The following is a 24,143-nucleotide window of genomic DNA, read 5'->3' as shown; positions in this document are numbered from 1 at the left end:
AAGAGACGCAGCATTGTTCCAAGACCAACTGGGAAGACCCTTGCCGTTTCCAGGCTATTCATTCTCTAGGCTTTGCCATGGCTCTAGTTCACCTAAGCCCGAGCATAGCAATGTCAACACCGAGCCTGGTGCCTTTATCACTGCTTCTGACTACAGGGTTACAGATGCCGAACCTGGAAAGAGAGGAAGTGTGCGAGGGAGAGACAGAGACACAGAAAACAAGACGGAGAGAGAAAGAGGGTGATTAAAAGAATAAAAAGGGGTTTAGAAAAGAAATGGCTGATAGGGGAAATACAGCACACTTGCATGCCACCCCCAAAATAGTGAACCCCATTCAGTCAGTCCTCTGTCCAGAAAGCAGCTGTGCAGAGCTCAGAGGCTCTCTCTCTCTCCTGCTGGAGAATTAGAGAGGGAGTTCTCTAAGATTCTATCTCTTATGCTAATAGGAATTTAGCTTTCTTGTCCACTCTGGCTCTGTGTGATTAATACTGTCCATGGCGATGAGAGCTGCCGACACCACCGTGCCTGAGCCCGGGCCGAGCGGGGCTCCCAGGCTGCAGAGACGGCGCAGATCTTGGGGCCGGACAGGGAGGAAGCTGGCTGTGCCATGCGCCATCAGCACTGTGACAGTTTTGGAGGGAGCCAGTCAGCGGCTCCTGGCTCTCCTCGGGTGTGGAGTCCAGCCTGAGATGAATATTCAGAAGGTGGTAAGAGGAGGCCCCATGCTGGGTTTAGGGCTCAGGACGGGGGTCTTCCCAAAGTCCCCCTTTCCTCCACAGCGCTAGCATTTGGGTTCTGTCAACTCTGCCCAGCTTCTCCCAGCTCGGAGGAACTGCACTTCTGCCCAATGTCCACTTGGACTCCCCGCGGGCTTCCCTCTTCAGCCCCACCCCCCCCCTCCAAATGCACACAAAGGAGTGTGGGGCTGGCCCATCTGTGACAGATCAGAGGTCAGCCCGGGCCTTGGCAAAGGGGCCTCTCAGACTGGCACTGGTGAGGCTGGCCACACAGTGGGATTTCTCTCTAATTGGAAGCCTGGTGCCCAACAGAACCCGGTGAACCGCCTGAGTGGGACAGAGCCAGCGATGACAGCCAGGCCAAGGCGAGCTGGAACATTCCGGTGCAGTGACAGCTTGAGCCATCGCAACGGAGTGGGGCTGTCCAACTCCCGGCCCCCGTGGAACAGGTGGCTATGGAGCAGGTTTTGGGCAAACTTCAAAGAACTTCACAATTTTACAGTTCCTGATTTCCTACCCGAGACAAGGGCTTACGTATACGTAATTTGTTCTTGGAAATATTTGTCTCTCCTTCCCACCCTCCCCCCATCTCACACACACACACACACACACACACACACACACACACACCCATAAACAAACCTAGAAAAAGAAAATGGACTTGAGAAATCTGCTTCTTCCCAAGACTACCTACACGGATTTCTCAGTTACAGCTGCTTGGCCTGCAAGTCTGGAGCGGGGACCCAGTCTGATTCAGAATGTCAAACTGAACTCTCAGAATGTCACTAATGCAACAGTGCTTGTCATCTATGCTTACATTAAAAACAACTTAAATAAAATAAAATAGAAAGCACGTGATTTTAACAGACAGGGTCTGCTCTAGCGCTGCTGAAAAGCCACCACTGTTTAAAAAAATTTAATAGTTCCATGAACCTTATTCTCATTTTGTTCCGTGCTGCTAAAAGGAAGAAGAACAGGAACAGAAACCCTACGTGGGTTAATTATACGGGTAGGATGCCCATGCCACGGTTAAGGGCACAGGCCCGGGAGGCGGGGGGCTGGCTTTCGATCCTGGCTTCCCCATGTACCAGCTCTGTGACTTCATCCTCTCTGTGCCTCAGCTGCTTCATCTGTACAACGGGGATCATAATTACACCCACCTCATACGGTCATTAGAAGTATTAAATGCAACCATCTTTATAAAACACTCATCACTGTGCTCAGAACATAATTAACAGATGAAGTGTTGAGCTTGGAGAGAAGCTCACGGCCCCACCTTCATTTTCTCATTTAGCTCGCCCATGCTGCGGGCGAGAACAGCAAGGCTCAGCTAGATGAAGCAGCTTCCTGAGCTGAGATCATCCACAACGGACAGTGAAAGCTTCCAGCTCCGTCCGACCGTAAGCCGTGAGCTCATCCGCACCCACTTGGGCTTTCTTGGGGGGGGGGGGCAGTGAGCCTGGACAGCTGTTACTCCGCCTGAGACTCGTCGTCCTCAGTTCTGGGTACTTCTCTCTTTTTTTAAAAAGATTTTATTTATTTATTTGACAGAGAGAGACAGCCAGAGAGAGAGGGAACACAAGCAGGGGGAGTAGGAGAGGAAGAAGCAGGCTCCCAGCGGAGGAGCCCGATGTGGGGATCGATCCCATAACGCCGGGATCATGCCCTGAGCAGAAGGCAGAGGCTTAACGACTGAGCCACCCAGGCGCCCCTGGGTACTTCTCTTGATTCCAGTCACCACAAAGAAGCTAAGTCTCTCCCTCACCCTATGCCCCCCCTCGCTACTTCCCTACAACAAGGCCACACAGAACAGAAGGGAAAGAGTGTACCAATGCCACAGCCCTGGGGCCTCATCCCCACCGCCCTTGTCTTACTAAACTGGGCCCCTGGAGGTGACTGAGCACCCCGAACAGTCTCAGGAAAGGGGAGCAAGGCAGGAGGGCTATAATGCCTCCAGAGCCATGGGAGTGGGTGCCCCCCTCCTCCATCTCGGCTCCGCAGGCACGCAGCGCCTCCTCAACCAGACCGCCCCCCCCCCCACAGCTCTCCATCATGTGCGTCTCTCCTTCCCAGCTCCGACCCCTTCAACTAAACACGTTCTTTGCTCTTTGCACTTGCTCCCTGCCTCTTCTGCTAGCCGTCCCTCCTGCTTGCTCAAGCTGCTTGCCTGCCTGTGTGTCAGCCGGTGAGCCACACGGGGGGGAACTGCATTTGTCTGCTTGTTCGTTCATTCACCCATCCATCCAGTCAGGAGCGCTGATGGGGCGTCTGCTACCTGCAGGTGCAATGCCCGCGGTGCCAGTAACAACGGCAAATAAGATACAGTCCTCGTCTTCACGGAGCAGTGGAAAATAAGAGGGCCGAAACAGTTCGTCTTATTTTTTTAAGGTAAAAAATCATAGATGGTAATAATCCAAATGCAACAGAAAAGTTTAAAGTGAAAAATCTCCTCTTCTTCTATGAGCCCCGTCTGTCTCCCTAGAGGTGCTATTAACAGTTTCTCGTATATATTTACTGAAAAGAATGCACGCATACCGCACACATATGTCCTTTAAAGGATGTCTGCAAATGGGATCACGTTACACATGTACTCTTCTGCGACTTGCTTTCTCTTTCCTTATCAATATACTGATAGATCTTATTCTTTTAAATGACCATCCAGTATTCTACTGAATGGGTGCCCCATAATGTACTTAATCTGGTTCACAGAAGACCTCGTTTAGAACTTTGGAAGGTGGGGTGGGGAGTTGGGAAAGGTCTCTGAATTAGGGACGATGCAGCTCAAAGCCGAAGGACAGGATTAAACCAGGCAGGGATGGCCTTTGCAAAGGCGCTATGAGGTGAGAAGGAACTCGCAACACTGAAGAAACTGGAGGAAGGCCAGTGGGGTGGGCACACGGGCCCAAGGGAGAGTGGCATGGGGTGACGCAGGAGAGAGGGCGCCTGGTGGCAGGTGAGGAAGGCCCAGCATCAACCAGCCAGTAAACTATACAAGACCCCTTCCGGGGCACATCAGGGGAAAACCAATTTTGATGAAACATGGCAACACTGCAAAGGGAGGGACTATACATAAAGAAATAGTAATAATAAAAGCAGAATCAGGAAAATGTGAGTCCAACAGGTAGAATTCAGAGCTTTCTACTTTGGCTTTCCATTATACTTTAGTTAGGGCCACAGGGTCGACCTCACCTCCATGTGGGGGGTAGAGGAGGTGAAATCTGCCCTATGTCTGCCCCTTAGACGATAAACTAACTGAAGGCAGAGAGCACATCCTAGTCACTGTATTCCCAAGGACCAGCAAACCAAAGGACAGCTGAACAGAACTGAACCAACAGATTCCCCTCAAATCTGAAAGTCCCACGTGGCGAAGAGCCACATCCGTCTTCTCTGTATCGTTCCAGTTATGGTCTAAGTGCTACTGAGCCCTGAAGTTGCCTGAGTAGGATTCATTTTATAAACAACTAAGCACAATCCTTGGAAACTTCCTGAATTTGATATCATAGCAAAGGTTTTGCCTCACTTGACAGCTGCAAGGCCTAGCTGGGAAGGGCCTGGGCATATACAAGAAACAATGGAGGAGTAGGCACAAAGTTGCGAGGGAGGAGTCATTCAAATTTGGTTTGTATGGACCACTGGGCTTCCATCCTGAGGCTGGGTCACACTGCTCTTCACCAACCTCCCCGTGTTTCTTTCTTCTTGGGATTTTGGGAGTGTCCCCCCCTCCCACCATATCACTCCACTTTCTGAAAGGCCCCAGTAAAGTTTTCTTAATACACAACAACAGGAGGAACTTACTTCAAAGACAGACTGCCAAATGGGAAACTCACTATGATACCAGAACGCTAGTCTGCCAACAGATCTGCCCCACAAACCGACTACCAGATGAAACCACAGAATGAAGGGTGCTCATATAAACAATAGAAACATGTGAGAACACCAGTAGGACTGATTACAACTGGTTTCAAAGATGTGAGAAGCTGCCATGTGCCCTGAAATACATTTGTTATGGATAATATCATCATACACGCACACTAAAAAGCTAACTACCCAGGAAAGTCCCGAGGGCTCCATTTCGGCCCGTGTCCTGACAATAAGAAGCCAGCCTGCCTCTTCCAATAAGGCAGGCTCCAGATCCCTGCGATGCATTGTGAGATAGCCTGCATTCAAACCCAGGTGTTGCTGGCCTGTTTTGGTACGACTGGAAGAGAAAGTGGTTTTTTGAGACCGGACTTAGCATGCAGAGTGTACCCTGAGCAGGACTTCGGCTCTTTACCTGGAGCATGTATCTAAGTTCTGCAGGAAGGAGAAAACAAAGGAGGCCCCCTAATCTGGACCCTGGGTCCCACAGGGAGCCCTGCCTCTCTGTGTCCCTTGAGGGACACTCTTTGCTGATTTCTTGGTTGGGGATTTCTGAATGGGATTTCCTGGTTGTATCCACAGGGGTTTCCTGAGAGCTACAGAAAGTCTCTTCTATACTCTAGCACTTTCTCACCTTGACACCCTAGTAAATGATACATGCAGTTGGCCTACTTGCCAGGTTCCTGCGGGTGCCTTCTGATGACATCTGTCCCTCTCACTTCCTCTGTTAACTGAGCTCCCCATGGCAAAGGCCCTGCACGGTTACATGCACTCTCTTCCCAGAGCTGCTTTCCCACGCAGTGCCCTTTCCCACTGCAGAGCACCCACGGGCTCTTAACGGCCCGCATCCACCATCCGTGGCCAAGTTCAATAACCAATCCACATGAAAGGAATCTGGACACACTGCTTAAGGACACCCCAATAAAAGTGGTCCACACAACCCCTAATTCTGTGCCCAAGTCAAAAGACCTCAGCAGAGCTTGAAAGCGAAACAATGTCCACGTTTTGGGGAGATGGCAACTTTAAACCAGAGATCATTATAATTTTTCTCTGCAGCTGCAAAACTTTGTTTTACTGAATGCTGTTACCTTCTGCATCACGTATGGGGAATTTTAAACAGGCAAATGGAAGAAGGTCTGATTGAAGATGAAGTTAAGTGAAAGAAATTGGTCTCATTTAGCACATGACAGGATTCATCTGTGTTCCCAAGTCCACTGAGGTGGCATCATGGGCGTTCCATATTCATGAGCTGCTGCGACACTGTGTCCCCTCATTTACAAAGAGCCGTGTTCAGCAAATTCTGTCCCTGTGGACACTCCGTGCATTTCATGGTCTTGTCAGAGAGACATCAAACGGTCCAGTAACCAAATACCAGAAAATGGCTTTAATTAGTGGATCTCAATCGTATAAATAATTTTTTTCTAAGTGAAAAAATGGAGAATTTTTGAAAAGGGAGAAGAAAAGGGGAAAGCAGTAGGCAACAGGCTTCAAACACCCGAAGGAACAAGAGAAAGAGACAGTCTCAGAGGAGCTCCTGAGTGCGCCTGGGCCCTGCAACTGTCGGTCCCATGCACTCCCCAAGTCAGGGTTCGAGGGGCAAAAACACGTCTGCAGGTCCCTGGCAGGTCTGCTCTGTGAAGACTTTTCCCTTGTGACTTCACCTGATCGAAGCCGGGTCCTGCCCGGACTTGCTACTGGCAGGGGAGGAGAGAGGCAGCGGACACGGGGGACAGGAGTCTGGAAACCAGATGCTGGCTACTAGACCCGCACAACAAATGCTGAGAGACAGACACGGCAGAGCCACTGTCTGTCTACTCTGGGGCTGTGCAGGAGCAGTCCCCGAGGAAGCGTGTGGCAGAGCCGAAAGAAAAGATGCCCTGTCCTGAGGTGCGGCTTGGTGGTGGTGACGGGCGGGCGGGTGTTATCTGTGTCCTGCAGGTTGAAATGCCTCCATGCTCCTGCCAAACTGCATCTCTCTTAATGTTGCTGGGGAAGGAGATCACAGACCCGAAGAAGATCAAAACAGCTGACTGTTGCTCACGGCCCCCCAAGCCGTGGTGACTTTCCTGGCTGACGATGGTTTGACGACGAAGGTTGGGACTGACGTTAGTTTCTGGGCTCAGCCAGGCCTCCGCATGCTGTGGTTCTGGCTGGACCACGGGCAGAGAAGGGGCTTTGCTCAGAGTGGCAATCCAGCTCGTGGTATGTTATGGTGTGTGACAGACAGCCTGACCTCCTCATATGACCCCGAGAGGGATGTCAGCAAATCTCCAAAGAAGCCATGAACGCAACACCCTGGAATGAGATTTTCCGCATCTCCCCACCCAAGTGCACCGAGTGCTTACAAGAATCATTACCAGCCATGCAAACGGTCCTCAACCAGGATCAAGCCTTTGGAGCAATTCAAAGCTAGCGCTCGCGAGAGACCAACATGGCCCAACAAGGGTTCTCCATAGAGAAAGATCCCATTCAGCCCAGGAACCCGACACTGGGAGGACCCCAATGCCACCTGCCGAGGTGACCTCTAGGGAACATCACCGCACCAGTCACTGGCAGTTGAAGGAAACGAAGAACAATGAATAGGAATGCTCTCTCCCACTCTAATAGCTCTGGGAGCTTGCTGGTGGTTCCAGCTTTGATCTACACAGATGTGTTAAGGACAAGGAGGGGGAAAGGACTTTAAAAGTGACGAGGAAAAAGTGGCCGGGAGGAATGGAGACTGAGGAACTTTCCACTTTCTTCAATAAGGCCCAAGATGAGCGAGACAGCATTAACGTGACACGGAGCGCCTTCTCCGAGCCACCCGTGGAAGCACAGATGTTAGAAACCAGGCATATCTGATTCTATTTCATCCTCTTCGTGTTACACTGAAAAAAACAAGACAAACTACACTGCTTTTATTCTAAATCCTTAGGTTTTGTATTTTTCCTTATATATATTTATTAAAAAAATGCTACTTTGATCGGTGCCACCCGTGACACTCCCACATATGGAACGCTTCTGAGCGGTTCCCTCCGCGCGAGGCCACTGCTGGTGACAGCCAGCTGGTTTTGATCACAGCCATTCCGAATCGGATTTTCATAAGATAGATGAGGAGTCTTAGTGCTGCTCTCTCTCTTATCAGATGAGAAACAGAGGGGGAGGGGGAGAACGGGTCCTGAGGGAACAGCGCAACAATCAAGGGCTGCGTGGTTCTTTCTCTGTCCCTCCGCTGCTGCAATTTTCAAAGGCGTTTGCCTCGGGCACTTTTAAATGATGGTGTCTCAATTCTGTAATCATCTTTCAAGAGCTTTCTCTTAAAGGGTCTTTTAGGTAAACCTAGTCCGTCAACCACACTTATGGACTCAGGAATCACATTCCCAGTATGTGTCCTCCTGTGTGTGTATATATAGACGAACTCGCGCGTGCGGATGCGCGCGCGCGCGCACACACACACACACACACACTCAACATCTGTGAACTTTTAGAAAGCTGGTAGAACCTAAAGCTAGAGAGGAAGATCTACCGCGTGGCCACATCAAGTTCTTCTTTTGCTAGGTAAGAGAGTCCCCTGTTACCTTGCCCCTTGATTTTCACTTTACCTAATCCTTCTTTAGAAATGAATTTCCATGTGTGATATGTCTCAGAAGGAAAAGACTTCTCCAACTGACGGCTAAGAGGTGTGCTGAGTGCAACCTCTGAGCATAGACTGACCCTTCCCATCTCACCTAAGCGAACCTGGCTATCAGACTCAAGCTTAGTAATGCACCCTGGCCATCCGTCTGGGAGAACAGTCTCCCACTATCCCAGAGCACAACTTGCTGTGTTTTTGGTTCCAAAGACTATTTGGAACAACTCCACGACTGTCTTCTTACACACAGAGAACATGGTGCCTGTGTATACAGTCCCCTCTTTTGAAACAGGCATCCTAGAAAACTGAGCTTCTATTTCTTTCTAGTCCAATAAAACTCTAAGTCATCTACCAGCTCCCCCAGGGAGTGGTTCTCACCAAGCCGGGCCTGTCTGCTGTGTGCAGGGCCCGATTCCTTAATTCATCCACTCCCTTCACAACTGGGGGAAGTACCCGCGCCTCTCCCCGAATGCTGGAATGCTCCTCAGATGGTCTCACGAAACTAAATGGGATTAGTTCTGCCCTATCCTGAGCCTGTCTTCTGTATTCAACCGGATGGAACCCAGGGAGTTACAGAATAAATACCCTGATCTCTATAATGATTTCAGGAGATTTAGCTTTTACTTTGTCAGTGCTTAATGTTGAATGATTTATTATTAACCACATTCCTCCAAACTGATGATAGCATGACAGAATGCTGACGGAGCTGTGTGTGTGTGTGTGTGTGTGTGTGTTCCTGGAGGAAGGGGACTACAACCTGCCTCATTTAAACACATGTGCACACACGGCACCAGGCTTTCCTTTGCATTCCCCTTTCTGTCTCTTCAGATGGGGATGGGCAAGTAAGCTGCACACGTGAACAAAGGAAATGGAACCCAGAAAGGTCATTGTCAACCATGTTTCAGGGAAAGACATTCGTGATGATACATTTGGAATGCCTGGCACGACTAGAGATTTCAAGGCACCGCTAGGGGCATAAAACACTGGGTCCCGGCTCTGCCAACAGAGCAAGATGTCTGGTCAAGACGCTGGGCTATGCCTTGCAGCTGGACGGTGGCTAAGGTAGAACATGACTGAGTTGACAAAGCAAAAGTAAAATCTGCTCAAAGCTCAACTCAGTTCTCAACCCCCCTCCTGGCGTTCGGCCTTTTGGGGAGGCCAGAAGAATGCAGCCAAGCCGGTCTCTCCCACATTTGCTGAGTCAAGTAATTCTAAACATCTCTCCTTCCCATCAACTCCTAGACACCTACTCTCATGGTGTGTATTTTGCTTAGGGTAGGGTCACGGGACTTTGAATCACCTCCTACAAAAAGAAAATAAGTAAAAACAACTGCTCTGGCTGCATTGGAGAAATTTCTGGCAAGTAGGTCACCTCCCTGGTGTCTCCCTAACTCTAGGGACCAGCACTGGCCACACCCATATTAGAGAATAGAAAAGTCAGCCCGGCCGCCTCAAGAGAACTTCGGCAATTACTTGTCAACCCTGATCCCAAGCCTCCTTATCATCAAATAAGGTCTATTCTATCTCTGTGACAATCTTATTCTGGGGTGTCCATTAGAATGTATCTCATAATGTATTAAAAAAACATTTAAAAACCACCCTTTCTGTCACATTTGCTCACAGCAGTGTCTTTCCAGATATTCCAGCCAGTTACGGCCTACAGAAAGGCCACACCAGATCTTTAGTTTAGAATGATTGTAATAAGAATTCATTTCCTACAGTGGCATTAACCTGCACGGATCCCACCTGTGGCTCCGGCTGGGGCTCTCGTGTGCACATCTCTAGGTGTCCGTCCGTCTCCTCTGCTATGCCTCGAAGGGGCAGGCTGATGGGAGAGCTGAAGCATAGCCCTTCAGGCCCAGGGGAATGCCTGTGGGGCCTTGGTTCCCACAAACTTCCCAAACTGCCGGTCCTCACGCAGCTCCCCACACCAGCTCAGTGGAACTCCTTCCTCGAGCCCTAAACTAGGCCCTCCTCTCTGGAAGACTCAGCAGAGGCCCCAGAAATCATTCTAGCAGCCATCTTGATGGATTTGCTAGAAGGCGAAGCGGAACAAGAAACAGAGGAATGGTCAAACCTGAAGATTCGGACTCATGTCACAGAGCTTTCCGGGCCTGGTCTCTTTGGCTTCTGCCTGGCAGCCGGGGGACGCCTGCAGGTGAGACCTGACAGTGAGAGCACTGGCAGAGCCGAGTACAGGGGCCGGCAGGCCGGCTTGAGAACGGGGGTGGGAGAGGATCTGCCACAGGGTGGGGCTAGAGAAATGAGGGGAGACTAGCTTCCTCCATCAGCGGGGTTGAAGCCCCCCCCCCCCCCGATGCTTTAACGACAACGAGGAGGGCCGTGACAGCAGAGTGCTGGGGAGTCACAAGGACGTCTACCAGCTGCACCACCAACTAGCGGTCATGTGCTAGGGCAGCCTGCGCTGCCTTGTAAGAACCAACAGCTCAATTTTTAGGAACATTGCATGCAGGCTGTTAAACATAAGCATCATTAATGGCTAAGTTAAATACCTTATAGCTAGATAAATTCTATTAAAAATAAAGGCATTAAATAGTTGAAACTCAGCACTTGCTAATTTTTACATTTCACTTGATCCATGCTCTTGCAACTCTTTACCTCGCATGTGCCTGTAAGGCAGAAATCTGATATACTGGTGTGTGCTCCGGCCAGCTCTTCCTGGCGCTGTGGTCAGTGATGTCCTGGTTGGGAGCCCCAAATCAGCTGCTGGTGAGGTTATTTACACCACAGACATTGGCAAACACGACCAACGAGGACTCGTTTCCCCTGGAGAGCCGGTTGTTAAAGATTCACCAGCATATCACGCTTCTTAGCCATGTGACTTTTGTGAGTGACTTCACTTCACAAGGCTTCAATTTCCTCCTTTGTACAGGGGTGATAATCACAGGGTCTCCTCCGGGAACTGCTGGGAGGGTTACTGCAGGTAAAGCAGCGCAGGGGCCTGGCTCACAATGAACACGATCATTCATTGTCAATACCGTTTCCTACAAGAATGACTTCTTTCTCAAGTTTGTTACCCAGTATCTTGTAAGCAGAACAAAGCACAGACACAAGAGACAGGACAGTTAACCCCTGTACCAGTGAGTCTCACCCCACCCCACCCCACTCCTGTGCTGGATATGGACAGCTAAAGGAGCTCCTGCTCGTTTATCTGTCGGGGAAGGGTGGGGAGGCATGGGTTTAGAAATACCTCAGCATCCACTCCTAGTGACTCTGAACTTAGAAAAAAACAAATTTTTCTTTCTTTCTTTCTTTCTTTCTTTCTTTCTTTCTTTCTTTCTTTTCTTTCTTTCTTTCTTTCTTTCTTTCTTTCTTTCTTTCTTTTTCTTTCTTCCTCCCTCCCTCCCTCCCTCTCTCTCTCTCTCTCTTTCTTTCTTTCTTTTTTTAAAGTAGGCTCCATCCGCAGTGTAGAGCCCGACACGGGGCTTGAGCTCACGACCCTGAGATCAAGACCTGAACCGAGGTCAAGTCAGACGCTGAACCAATTGAGCCACCCAGATACCCCAAAACAAATTGATTTTAAGGAACATTATTTAATCAAAAAAATCAGTGCTGGTTAGAATAGTTTAAAAAGATTAGGGAGGCAAAGGAACTAGGTTTGGGGATTATCTAAGAAGTCCCGTATGCTGAATGCCGACATAATGGAACGTTCTTACGAAGCAAGAGAAAGGAACTGAGATGTCAGGGTTCCAATTTATCTGTACTTAAAGAATTCTTTACACTTTCTCTTTCTCCCTGTTAAAGCTGTTTAGGCTCAGAGCGAGTCTGCTGTTTGCAGGAAAGGGGAGGGAGGGCATAGTGGCAAGATTAAGCACAGAGTGAAAAAGAGCCCTAAAGAGAGTTACAAAGCGCAGAGCCAGTGATGACCAGGGAGAGGGGAAGACAGGGGTGGGGGAGCGACAGCCCTCTACTGATGACATTTCTCTAATTCCACTGACAGTCCGGCATCTCGCATCTCATCCAGCCTCATTGCTTGGCTGTGTTCAGCCACTTTTACCTATTTTCCCTGTTGACATGGATAGAAAATTGAACAATTACCCTTAAACTCAGAGCTCTCAGATCATCCAGATTGCTACACTTACAGAATTAAGTCCCCAACTGCCCCTGGCTAGAAGTGGCTCAACTCAGCCAGTCCTTTAGGAATTAAACACTTTTTGGCTGGCCATAAGGATTTATTATTCCTAAGGTTTTGAGGTATTCGATTCTGTCAAAACTGGGCCTGAGCTGCAAAGTATACAGTCCTCTCCAGGGGGGAAGAGATGCCCAGGAGATGCCCAGGAGGTGCCAGGAAGAGACAGCGAGCATTGCACCGACGGTTCTGCGGCACGCCAAAACACAACAGTTAAATGCCAATGGTTAAATGCAAGAAAGATCTAATGACTTCTTTCCCTTTTTTTTTTCTCCTGTTTTCAGAAACTTTCCACTTTTGAAAGACATCTTTGGGGCTCACAGGTTCTTTCCTAACTTGAGCTTCACTCTGAGACAAACTATTTGATGGGTGAGTCCGTATCTCACTATATTTTTAGAAGCTTCTCAACCTGAATATTATTCACCTTTTTTAAAGACAAGGAAGCGCTCGTCTCCCATTTGTGTGCTTCTCAAAGCTCGTCTCGAAGCTTCGCATTCTATCCAGGGTTCACTTTCTGAGAGCTGGATTTTAGAGCTGGAAGAGACCACACAGGACTGGAAACACTCCTGGAGTTGGAGAGGTGACAAGACTTTGCACCTGCTTGCACCTGCTGTCTCCTCTACCAGGGTCACCTCCCCCTCTCCTGGCAACTTCACTCCCCCTCAGGTTGAGGTGTAAAAACCACCGCTAGAGTGGCCTTCCCTCATCACCTGATCCAAGTCCGGTCTCCACACTATTCTCTCTCAGAGCGCCTGCGCCCTGCCTCCAGTGGGCTCAATCACTCCTTGTCCTTCCTTCTTTAGTGGCGTGACCATTTGTTTAGTCCCCATGTCCCCCACCAGGCTGTAAGCAGTATGAGGGCAAAGACTACGAACATTTTCTTCAACATCATATCCTCAGCACCCAGCCCTAAGCATCACATAGTAGGTATTTAACAAATGGTGGTGAAATGAATGAATGAATGGATGCATCCGTTCATTGGTTTGCCCAAAGTCACTCGTAGAGGCTGCGTTCAATCCTATTCCAGATCTGATGCTCTCTCTTCTAACACTATACAACCTTCCATGACAGAAGAAGTCTGAAGGCCTTAGTGTCAACCAGAAACTTGATTTCAAGAACAGGGATGGGTAATTGTGCCAATAAAGGATGGTCGTCTAAGGAGGAAAGATGAGTGTGGCCATCCAACAATTTTGGAACCCTGCAGTACATTTGGGGGCTCTGGCTGTCCATCATTCTCGGCTATTCTAATCATGACTCCCAACGTCCCCGAAGCATCGTGTCAACTCAGGCCGTCAGCGATTCCACCTAGAATTAGCAAATCAGATGACTGGTGATCTCTAAACTCCATGAAAGGCAGTTTATGTGGGACGCTTACTATCTGTAGCTGAGAATGGACCAGAACCAAGGCTTCACTCCGTGGAACCAGCTTCTCCTACAGTTACCATAAATTCCCTGTTCATTCTCCACGTGGAGTCTCTCCTCCTGCCAGGCTTCACCCGGAAGGCCGTTCACATTCTTCTTCACCTGACAAAATGCTGCCTGACCGTCAGGACCCACCGCTCATTCTTCCTTCCTCCTGAAGTGCCCTCAGCCCACAGGGATCTCTTTGACGCCTGAACTGTGGCCCTTACTAATGTAAATCACGAACACAGCAACCGCCACTGGTTGCCTTTGTCATCCGTTATACTGCTGTCTTAGCTCCTTGACTCCTTAATGCTTCTCATCTCTATGCTCTGTCTCCCCAGCAACGTCGTGTTCCTTCAGAGCACAGCCCTATAAAGCCTTATGGAGCATTCGCAGATCGCTTCCCAAAGGCCTCATCCAACTTGTAGCTATTTTGTACTGCTTATGAACGGATTTTACAAATTCATTTTTTGAAATATGACTGTGAAAACTTTTAGGCGGCACCATCTCCTCTCTAGGTTTACCGCAGGCCCCACCGTTCTTTACTGTCTCACGCTTCTGTGGTTTCAAGTGCATGTGGTATTTACCCAGCCCCTCAAGTTGTGTGAGCTTGTGGCCTGCCATGGCCTTGCAAACAGTCCCACGGAGTACACTCTAGTTAACCAACAGACTCCAAAACCACCTCCAAACGTCAGTCACTCCCATGTCTCCTTCTAAAAACACCCCTTATTCTAAAAGCATTTTCCTTCTTCTGTTTTTCTGTTCTCTTCCCTTGGAAGCCTGAGACATTGATGGAGGGGAGGAAGTGCTTCTTTTCTCTCTCTGGGCATCTTCCCCAGGGAAGAAGGAGAATAAATGCCAAGAGTGAAGCTTGGGAGGCTGAATGCTGAGAAACAGATCTGAGAGACATGGCTCCTGAAATTTCCTATACAAGATAGGGAGGGAAAGGAGGGGCATTTCTCACGACATCAGCATCTCTCGGAGGACCAGGGCTGTCTTACTTGCCACTATCTCCTGCATCTGGAGCAGTCGTGGCCACAGTGGGCACTGTCAGAACACCTGCTGGCTTTCTTCAATAAAATCTAACCTCTAAGACTAGAAAGAGACCACCTGCCTGGAGGGGGCCCTAGTCCTTGGATTCTCATTTCTATTCCCCAAGATACATTCTCCTATAGGATTGCTTGCTGATCACCACCCCTACCAAGTATAGGGAAACTAATGGCCCCTTCCCAGGGGACAGTGCTCCTCGCATTGACAACCTCAAAGAACCTGGGTGTGATTTTATTAAGGGCACCAGTAGGTTCCCTCACAGGCCCCCAAAGATCTGCTTAATGTCATCGCTGAATGAGCCTCCGTGGATGATTCAAGGCAATCATTCACAAAGCGTCCCCACCCACTGGTTATTCTAAGTTCAAAGGAGCAGCCTTCACTAGCCAACCAAGTAATTCTCTGAGCAAAGATAGTTCTAGAAACTAGTTATATGTAACATATGATTCCTACCACATAATGGATTCTAAACATTCATGTATAGTGAAATGGACGAAGTCGAGCGTGAAGTGTAACATATGAACTGATTTTCCATTAAAGGACTCAGGCATAACTGCATGGAAAACAGATTTATGCCGGGGAAGAGGCATCCGTCCTAGAAGGTAAAATCAAGTGCACTCTGACAAGAAAGGGTTTTACGCATCAAACCTCCAGAGCCAAAATAAAGGCCAAATCACTAATTTCACACTTCAAGTTTATGAAGGGGAAAAAAATACTAGAGGTATTCTCTGAAAATAGATATCTTTCTTCTCTCCTTCCTTAATGGAATTGTATTAAGCATCCTATCAATCATGCTAGGCACTCTATATTATAAACGTGAGAGCTGACATTAACACAACCCACCTGTGGAAGGGGATGCCAACATAGCTGAGGGCCGTACCATCTGTTACAGCCCAGGGGCTAAGCGCAAGGACTCCGGGGGCAAGATCTGTATTCAAATCTTGGTGCTGGGCTGTGGCATCGGTGGTGAGCAGAGGTGCCTTCCAACTGTTGTCACTTATCGTGTGACCTTCGGCAAGGTTATTTTTCTTTGCCTTTGTCTGCTCATCTTTCAAATGGGGATAAGGAATAATCCAAATGTCCAATACCAGGTGAATACATAACCAAAATGTGGTATGTCCATACACTGGACTGTTACTCATCAATAAACGGAACAGGCCAACGACATATACAACAACCTGGATAAACTCAAAATCATTACAACGAGGGAAAAAAGCCAGACACAAAAGCACATGCACATACAATTCAACTTACATAAAGCTCCAGAAAATGCAAAGCACCACACAGAGACTATAAAACGAATCCGTAGTTGCCTGGAGACAGGGGCAGGGAAGGACGGACTGGAAAGGGGCAGGAGAAATTTTGGAGGGGGTGATGGAAATGTTCTGTATATTGACTGTGACGGTTTCACCGGCAGGGAAGGACGGACTGGAAAGGGGCAGGAGAAATTTTGGAGGGGGTGATGGAAATGTTCTGTATATTGACTGTGACGGTGGTTTCACCGGGCATATACATCTGTCAAAACTCAAATGCTGTACTTTAAATGAATTCAGTTTATCATATATAAATTAGACTCAATAAAGTTGATTTTTAAAAACTTTTCCATAGGTTTGTTTTGAGAACTAAGCGAGTTTGGTGATGAGTGGTGATGGCAGTGATGTTGGTGGGTGTGTAGGATGAGGCAGAGTGGTCTCTTACGAGTCAGAAGATCAGAGTTCCTGAGTCCTGCTATTTTGTATAATGATCTCGAAGCTTTGATGCTTGTAACATGGCCAATGATGGGCTTGCATAAGATGGCCGGCAGAGTCGCCACCAGAACAGCCAGCAGAACCTTCTGCTAACACGCATTTAGACTTTGCTGGAACATTTAACAGTTACTCCTTGAAACGTAGCATTTTCACACATTGAAAAAAAAATGGAAAAAGGATTTCAGAAGTCTGTTGAAGGGAGTTAGAAAGGGGTTCAAGGTAAGGTGGGGAGGCCTGGAGAAGATACCAGCTGAGCACACCAATTTAATGAGCACTCAGAGCGGGCAGCATCACCATTTCCCTGCACCTAACAGCTTTGTCGATGTCCAGCGGGGCCCCTGCCTCCTTGAGTCCTTTGCCACATCCTCCTGAATGGTCACCCTGCCGTCCCAGGCAACCCATGGCTGGAGCAACAGTCTGGGAGGACGGGCCGATCAAAAGTGTAGCCAGCAGCCAGCAATCACTGAGCCACCACAGTTCAGCCCCGGCACCAGCATCCCAGGGACGTGTGCGGGGAAAGAGACTTGGGGAACAGGAGCGCAGGAGACCTTATTTCACAGGGTCACTGGGAATTATTAGTGGGTCGACGGGTTCAGCGGCTACAAGGAGTTTAGTGAGTAGAGCTAAGGAGGAAGATCTGGTAAAGAGGAATGAGCTTGTCAATAAGAGGGAACAGAGAAGCAAAGACGAGTGCTGGAAAATGATGAAGCTGTGCTCACGAGCTCTTACTAAATCTCAGAGTGGAGGCCCAGCTCCTGACCTCCCGTGCCTACCTTTCTACCTGAAAACCCCGCTGGAATGAGATGAGGCAGAAGTAGCTTTTCACCATTCCTGTCCTCTCCCGCGCTCAATCCTGACTTTGGAGGCACGACAGCAGGCTTGACAAGCTCTGCTGTGCGGAATATTCATCCAGGGAGTGTAAGTAAATTAATACAGATCTCTGGGCCCCAACTCCAGCTTCGGATTGCGGGTGGCTGGGGGTCTACGTTTCCACCACCATCCCAGCACATCTCGCATGTTGCGCACGCCCCCAGTCCTGTGGGGCAGCTAACGTACAGGTCGTGAGCTAAGCTTTCCAGATTTAACGCTCCCCTTTGCTTTGTGGTCACATGCAAAGGTTAGCTACTGAAAGCTCTGGGGTGCCACCTCCAGTCATGACGCAACAACTGGCACTGGACACCTGCTGGGCACAATTAGGGTACTGGAAATAACAGAAGAAACAGCTATGTGCAGACAGTGGACAATAGGCAGCGCAGGACGGGGATCCCTGAGAGAAGGGAAATGAAGTGAGCCTTACCGTCTGCCCTGGCTTTCTGCTTACATGTATACTTCCTGGACTCTGGCCAAGGAGGGGGAACCCCTAGTGGAGCACGGAGATCGCACTGGGTTGAAGAGGCAGAGGTCAAGGTGTAGGTGGGCTAAGGTGGCTGGAATTTGAGAAGCAAGAGGATGAGAGAGGCACTAGGTGGCAGAAGGGTGCAGAAACTGACATAAACTGCATTTTTTTTTTAAAGCACGTGCAGAGGGACAGAGAGAATTTCAAGCAGGCTCCATGCCCAGTGCAGAGCCCAATGCAGGGCTCGATCTCACGATCCTGAGATCATGACCTGAGCCGAAATCACGAGTTGGGCGCTTAACCAGCTGAGTGACCCAGGCACCCCTAGATTGACTGCATTCTAAGCTGTGTGTATATAGGGCCAAAGTCCACATGGCTGGGCAAAGAATTACTACCAAGAAGGCGTGAGGTGAACCAACCCCACAGTTTATAAACTGGAAGAGGCTCAGCTCCCCTCGGGCAGAGCCGAGAGGCCTTGTTGAACCACCAGGCAGGGACACCTGAGTATCTTAATGTGTGCGGTTAACTCTGGATTTGCCCTAATAAGGCTTAAAAACAATTCTCAAAATGAGCAGGTTGACCAACAAATACAGTAACTGCCGACTACAGCAGATGCACCAGTCTTTAAAGAAAGACAACAAGATCCAGACACTCGGCATAGGAACGTTCACGATGACCAGCATCCAATCAAAACCTACTAATCCTGTGAAGAAGCAGAAAAAATAGAACTTGTAACCAGAAGAAAAACCAGTCGGTAGAGACACAGGAAACAGAGAGATGACAGAATTAGCAGAAAAGGCCTTTATAGCAGCAACTATAAAGGTTACACCATCACGAATGAAGCAAAACATGATCGAAATAAGGAGACGAATGGAAGACGCAGAACTGAATGGAGCTTCTAGAGTGGAAAAATCCAGTCTCTGAAAGAACAAATTCACTGAGCGGTCTTAGTGGCAGATGAGACTTTGTAGAAGAAAAGAGCATTTATACGGCAGAAACTATCCACACTGGAGCAGAGTTTACAGTGAACTGGAAAAACCTCACTTAACCTCTCTGTGCTTTAGTTTCCTCAACTGTAGAAGGGGGACCACAGTACCATCTCATGGGGTTGTTGTGGTGATTAAATGCTTTAATATATACAAACTGGTAGGACAGTACATAAAGTGTCTGGTATATAATAAACACCTAATAGATATTAGCTAGTGTTGCTGTTGTTATATGGAGTTTTGCCCAGGAAGCCTTGGGAGCACAGGGAAGAAACATCTGAGTCGGAGAGGGAGTGGGGTGGGAAGGGAAGACATTTCAGAGGAGGACGTGCTTCAGCAGAGTCGTGAAGGACAAGCAGGGCTGGGGGACAGCCACGGGGGTGAGGTCCTCCAGGCAGAGGCAGCCCTCAGCAAGGCACGGAGATGAGATGGGATGGGGCCACTGCCTTCCAGGAAGGCTGCCCCAAACAGTGCCTTAGCTGCCGCCCAGGAAAGGCTCTGGGGGCCAGGGAGCCTCTCCAGAAGGCTTTTTGATTTCCTCCAAACACATCTTACCTCCTCCGTCATCCGATCCATCCAAGCTCTGCTGTCTGAGGCGGTGACTGCCCCCAAAAAGAAGGAAAGGAAAGGAAATAAATCTCACACGAAGAAAGAAACCATCCAGATTATTCTTCTATCTTTCCTTCTCCCAGATGAGGTCTCTGGACCCACTTTCCTCCATCAACTTGGTCAAACCTAATTAGGCACCTGGGTCTGCCACATACGGTTGCACAATCCATGCGGTGCACCATTCCACAGATTATGATACGGATGCTCCTCTCACCCCTGGAGGGGTGAAATTCAGTGGCCCTGCCTTTACATTCTATCTTTACCTAGAAACTTTTTTCCTTTCTAAGTCTTAGAAGAAGGCTAGGTTTAGAAGCTGGTGTTGTTTCTGCCCAACTGAATCAATAAAGAACCCATGGGTCAGCACTCTGATACCTGGACATACAGTTCTAAAAACCACAGGGTGGGAGAAGGACGTGGACATTAACACCAGGGGCCAGACCGTCGGCTAAGGAAACAGCATTAACTGAACCCTGGATTCAGTGTGCATCCAGGCCCAGATGAAAGCCAGATTCATTCTATTTTCTAATGCTGAGTCCAACAAAGGCTGAACAGAAAACGACCACCAAGACTGCACTGCTAGCAAAGGTCACCAAAGGATGCCATAAGAATGCTGGAAACATACTCTTCTACTTCTTCAGAAGCCCTCCTTCCTGACCTGAAAAAAAAAAGAAAAACAAGGCTCATGAGAACCTACTAGTCTCGTGCTTTGGCGGGGTACGTTGGAGAGGGGGTTTCAAAAGTGAGGGCAAATTAGCATATTCCAAGTGCTTTACTGATCTGGAATTCTCTTTCTAGACCAAGGCCCCGTAATGCCAGCATGAGAGAATTACAGATATCATAAGCCTTCTTATAGCCTTATTTCACTATAACTCCAACTTAAATCGTTGAGTTTGAGCACAGATTGGGAAGTTCAGAACTCAAATGGATATAGATGATACAGTGCCCTCCTTTCAACAATTAACGGACCAATTCATAGAGCACTTTCTCAGGATTGAGGCCTTGGGTCTTTCTTGGAGCTTTTGTTGTTAGCATGTGCGGCTTCCCAGTAGTAAAAAGAGATGAGCTGAGCCTTCCTGCAGCCTCCCCTGGAAGGACCAGAAGACCCCACGAGCGATGTTGGGCAGGGAGTACCCTTCAGGCGTTCCATGAGAACGGGAAGCCTAATTATATACAGACACTTATCTAAGGCCGTGGTTCTCAATCTTCAATGTGCGTAAGAACCATATGGGAAGCTTGGCAGACATGCAGATCGCTGGACCTGAGAGAGAGCTTTCTGGATCAGCTGGTCTGGGGGAAAGGGAGTCCGGGAATAGGCATTTTAAACAAATCCCTAGGTAATCCTAACGTAATGTGGTCACTACTGACTTTCTGAGAAACACAGATCTAAAGTCTTCTAAATGAGACTGACCGTTGACAATTATTAAAGTTGGGTTTTGGGTACGTGTTGATTACTTTTCTGTACGTCTGAAAATTCCACAATAATAGGTTTTGTTTGTTGGTTGGTTTTGTGATGAATTGTTTCAAGTCAGAAGTTAATCACCACGACGAACATGGGCCAAGGGTGGTGGCAGTGTCATAACGGCCAGGAGTCAGGATGCGTGAGAAGGCCTTTGACAGTGCAGGGCCCGCTAGCCTCGCCAGCAGAGTGACATCAGAACCAACCAACAATTCCTGCAAAATGCAAACAACCCCTCCCCCTCTCTGAGTATAATTTGAAATTAAGCCCAAGTTTAAATAGACTTAAATTCAGACCACACCACCTGCACTGTTAAGGAAGGGTGGGGGGGGGGAAGAATTTTGGCTTCCATTGGGAGGGAGAATGGGTAGCTAAAGCTGGAAGAACAGGATGGAAAAACTCTAAGGGGGATCTCCCAGGCTGCAGTTTTGACTCTTCATAGGACCGTAAAGAGATGAAGCAAGTCGGGGGGGGGAGGGCGAGTGGGACAGAGAGGGCAGGAGGAGGCACCACAGGTAACCTTCAATGGGGGCCTGAGGCATCACCATTGGGGTGTTGCGGGATGATACTGGTTTCCAATACTGTTCTAAGTCAAGAAAATCCTAACAGCCACCAAAGCCACCTCTGTCTGTGTGGTAGGACAGAAGACTCTGCTCCCAGCTCACGTCTGTCCCCCAGGACCATTGCCTCTAACTGTCCCAGCGAAGTTGAACTCTACAAACCCACCACCCAAATGCCTCGGTAATATGTCACCAATGGCAGGAGGTCTCGGATGAATACAGGGTCTGAGAAGAACAAGGTGATTAAGGTACCTGCATTTGGTACATAAGAGACATAGCATCTCTGATCGCCCTTAGGAGTTGTGACTGCATCGCTCCTTCCTAAGCAATGGGCCATGGCCAAAGTAGCGGTGCTTTTGTCTGAAGGAAACAATGGTAACGCTAATCTTTCGGGGAAGGCTGATTAACTGCCGTTTATCCACTCGACATCCAAAACGGGGATGAGTTTCACATTCAACATAATTGCTGCTGAGCTCACATTCTACTCTCTCTTGCTCCAGGGGGAGCCCAAGGACCCTCCCAAATTTCATTTCACCCCATGAGAAGAAGCAAGATCAAAATGGAGCCCTCAAGGTCAGAGGGTGGGGATGCCGTCAGTTGGCATGCTCTCTAATTCTCTCCCTTTTTCTCACTCTCTCTGCCAGAAATAGCAGATTCCGGGCAAGCCTTCTGCTCAGGAGATGGAAAGTTCAGTGAGAACTTGGGCAAGGCCCCAGAGAACTGGCCATGGAACGCCCTGCCTTGGGTGAAGCTGATTGTTTTCCAGTCTTATCTAGCGAGCATGTCCGTTTGTCGGGACCACACTGCTGTTTATTTATGTTTTGGTTTTAATATGAATTTGTTACCACAACTGGGAGATTCTATACAAAAATCCAGACTTTTGGATTCTTCAAACATAAAGCCTGTAAACTGGACCTGCATTCCCACACAGAAAAGCCTGGAGAAGTGGAGTATGGCTGTGATGAGCCTGGGCTCCCAGCCCTCCCCGACACTGGGGGGCCTGCAGAAGCCCTTCATCCTTCACTCTGCACTGCTGGCTCTCTTACAGTGGAAATTAAGAGGCGAGTGCAGATTTCCCGTAGCTTTGTAGCTACCAAAAGCAAGAGAAGCAAAAGGAAGGCTAAGTGGGAAGCATGTCTGAGGAGAATTGGCAGAGTACGTGTCTTTAGAGAAACGTGAAAACGCAACTATCTCATCTGTATGTGCATCTCTGTAGCATAACTGAAGGTGTTATTCTGAAATAAAGCCCCACTTCACAGAGGTACTGTACCTGCCTGGTCCCCAAAGGTACCTCAAGTCACACAATGCCAGAGCCCAGCACAAGGACACAGAACCCGGCACAATGATTTTCAAACTATAGGTCATGACCCACGGTGAGTCATGGAATCAATTTAGTGGATCACCACCAGCCTTTCTAGTCTTTTCCTTTCTCTTTATTTATCTTCAAAGAGAGAGAGTGAGAGAGCAGAGTGGGGGGAGAGAGAAAGAGAGAGAATCTCAAGCAGATACCCCGCCGAGCGTGGAGCCCAACGCGGGGCCCAATCTCACAACCCTGAGATAATGACCAGAGCCGAAATCAAGAGTCAGATGCTTAACTGACTGAGCCAGCCAGGCGCCCCTCAATTTTTCTTTTTTAGTAGCATAGAATAGAATAGAAAAGAGAGTGTCCTGCAAATAGTAAGGATACATATCACATAAACTTTCCCCCCATTTTATATACAGTCACGACATAAAGTATATTTTTAAATTGTTGGTGACAGGTTAAAAACAAAACAAAAACAAAATACAGTGGTCTATGATAGCTCAACAGGGTGGGTAACTGAAGAAGGGTTTGGGCTGAGGTCCTGCCTCCCACAGACTGTGAGGTAGAGGATTGTGGGTTCTGGCTCATCGCCTCCGTACAGACATACTTCTGAGGACACGGTGTGACCTGGTCCAGGCCCAGGGCAGGCTGTCCACATGGCTGCAGTCAGCTGGGCCCCGGGCTTCTGGTCTCTTACTACACCCCCCGCCCACGTGCCTTCTTCCTTGGAAGTGGCTACGGGGGGTGGGGGGGGGCTGCGAACCTGACAATCCCAACAACATGGGGGACACCTCCTTATGCAGGTGGAGCACACTTCCTGTTTCTTCCCCTTCCTGTCTGCCAACACTGCCACGAGCTCAGTGCAGCTTTGCAAAAGAAGCAAAACAGGTTTCAGAGACACTATGTGACTGACAGGGACATGGGGCACTGCGAGGTGTGCTCCATCCGAATCACGGAGCTAGTGAGTAACGAGGCTGCAGCAAGCCCCATCTCCCGACTTCCACTCCGGATTCCAAACACATGGCCCCAAGCCTTTTCAAAAGCAGCTACCCGCTGATTTTCAGATGTCCCCAGGGCACCCAGACAGCTGTTTGGATTTACCGCGCAGACAGCCCACTCCTGACTCCCCACACTTACGGAAGGCAATAGAACGTACAGCGAACTGAAAGCTGGAGAGAATCCTTTAAACCACAAGTTCTTAACCAGTGGTGCACAACAGCGTCACTGAGGTGTTTTGTTTTTTTCAGTGTCTATGTGCTGAGCCTCACCCCAGGCCCTCCGAGGTAGTAATCTCTAGAAATGGGACCCAGTCACACGTGAGAATCAATGCCCTCCACCC

General features: G+C 48.8%; 1 protein-coding gene across 4 annotated transcripts in view; it reads right to left on the bottom strand.

Annotated features, from left to right (window-relative positions):
• Nucleotides 1–24,143, bottom strand: part of IFT43 (intraflagellar transport 43) — a 79,570-nt gene that overhangs the window by 2,544 nt on the left and 52,883 nt on the right. For all 4 annotated transcript variants that reach the window (XM_045807762.2, XM_045807763.2, XM_087856146.1 and 1 more), the window contains 2 exons: nt 20,108–20,140; nt 19,432–19,478 (listed from right to left, as the gene is read on the bottom strand). In XM_045807762.2, coding sequence (XP_045663718.2) covers nt 19,432–19,478; nt 20,108–20,140 — 80 coding nt within the window. The remainder of the gene's footprint in view (nt 1–19,431; nt 19,479–20,107; nt 20,141–24,143) is intronic.

This window comes from Ursus americanus, chromosome 26, assembly GCF_024610735.1.
Source record: "Ursus americanus isolate L20-20 chromosome 26, mUrsAme1.1.p, whole genome shotgun sequence".
Taxonomy (NCBI): Eukaryota; Metazoa; Chordata; class Mammalia; order Carnivora; family Ursidae; genus Ursus; species Ursus americanus.
The sequence above is the reverse complement of the archived record's forward strand: the minus strand, read 5'-3'. Positions and strand labels throughout refer to the sequence as shown.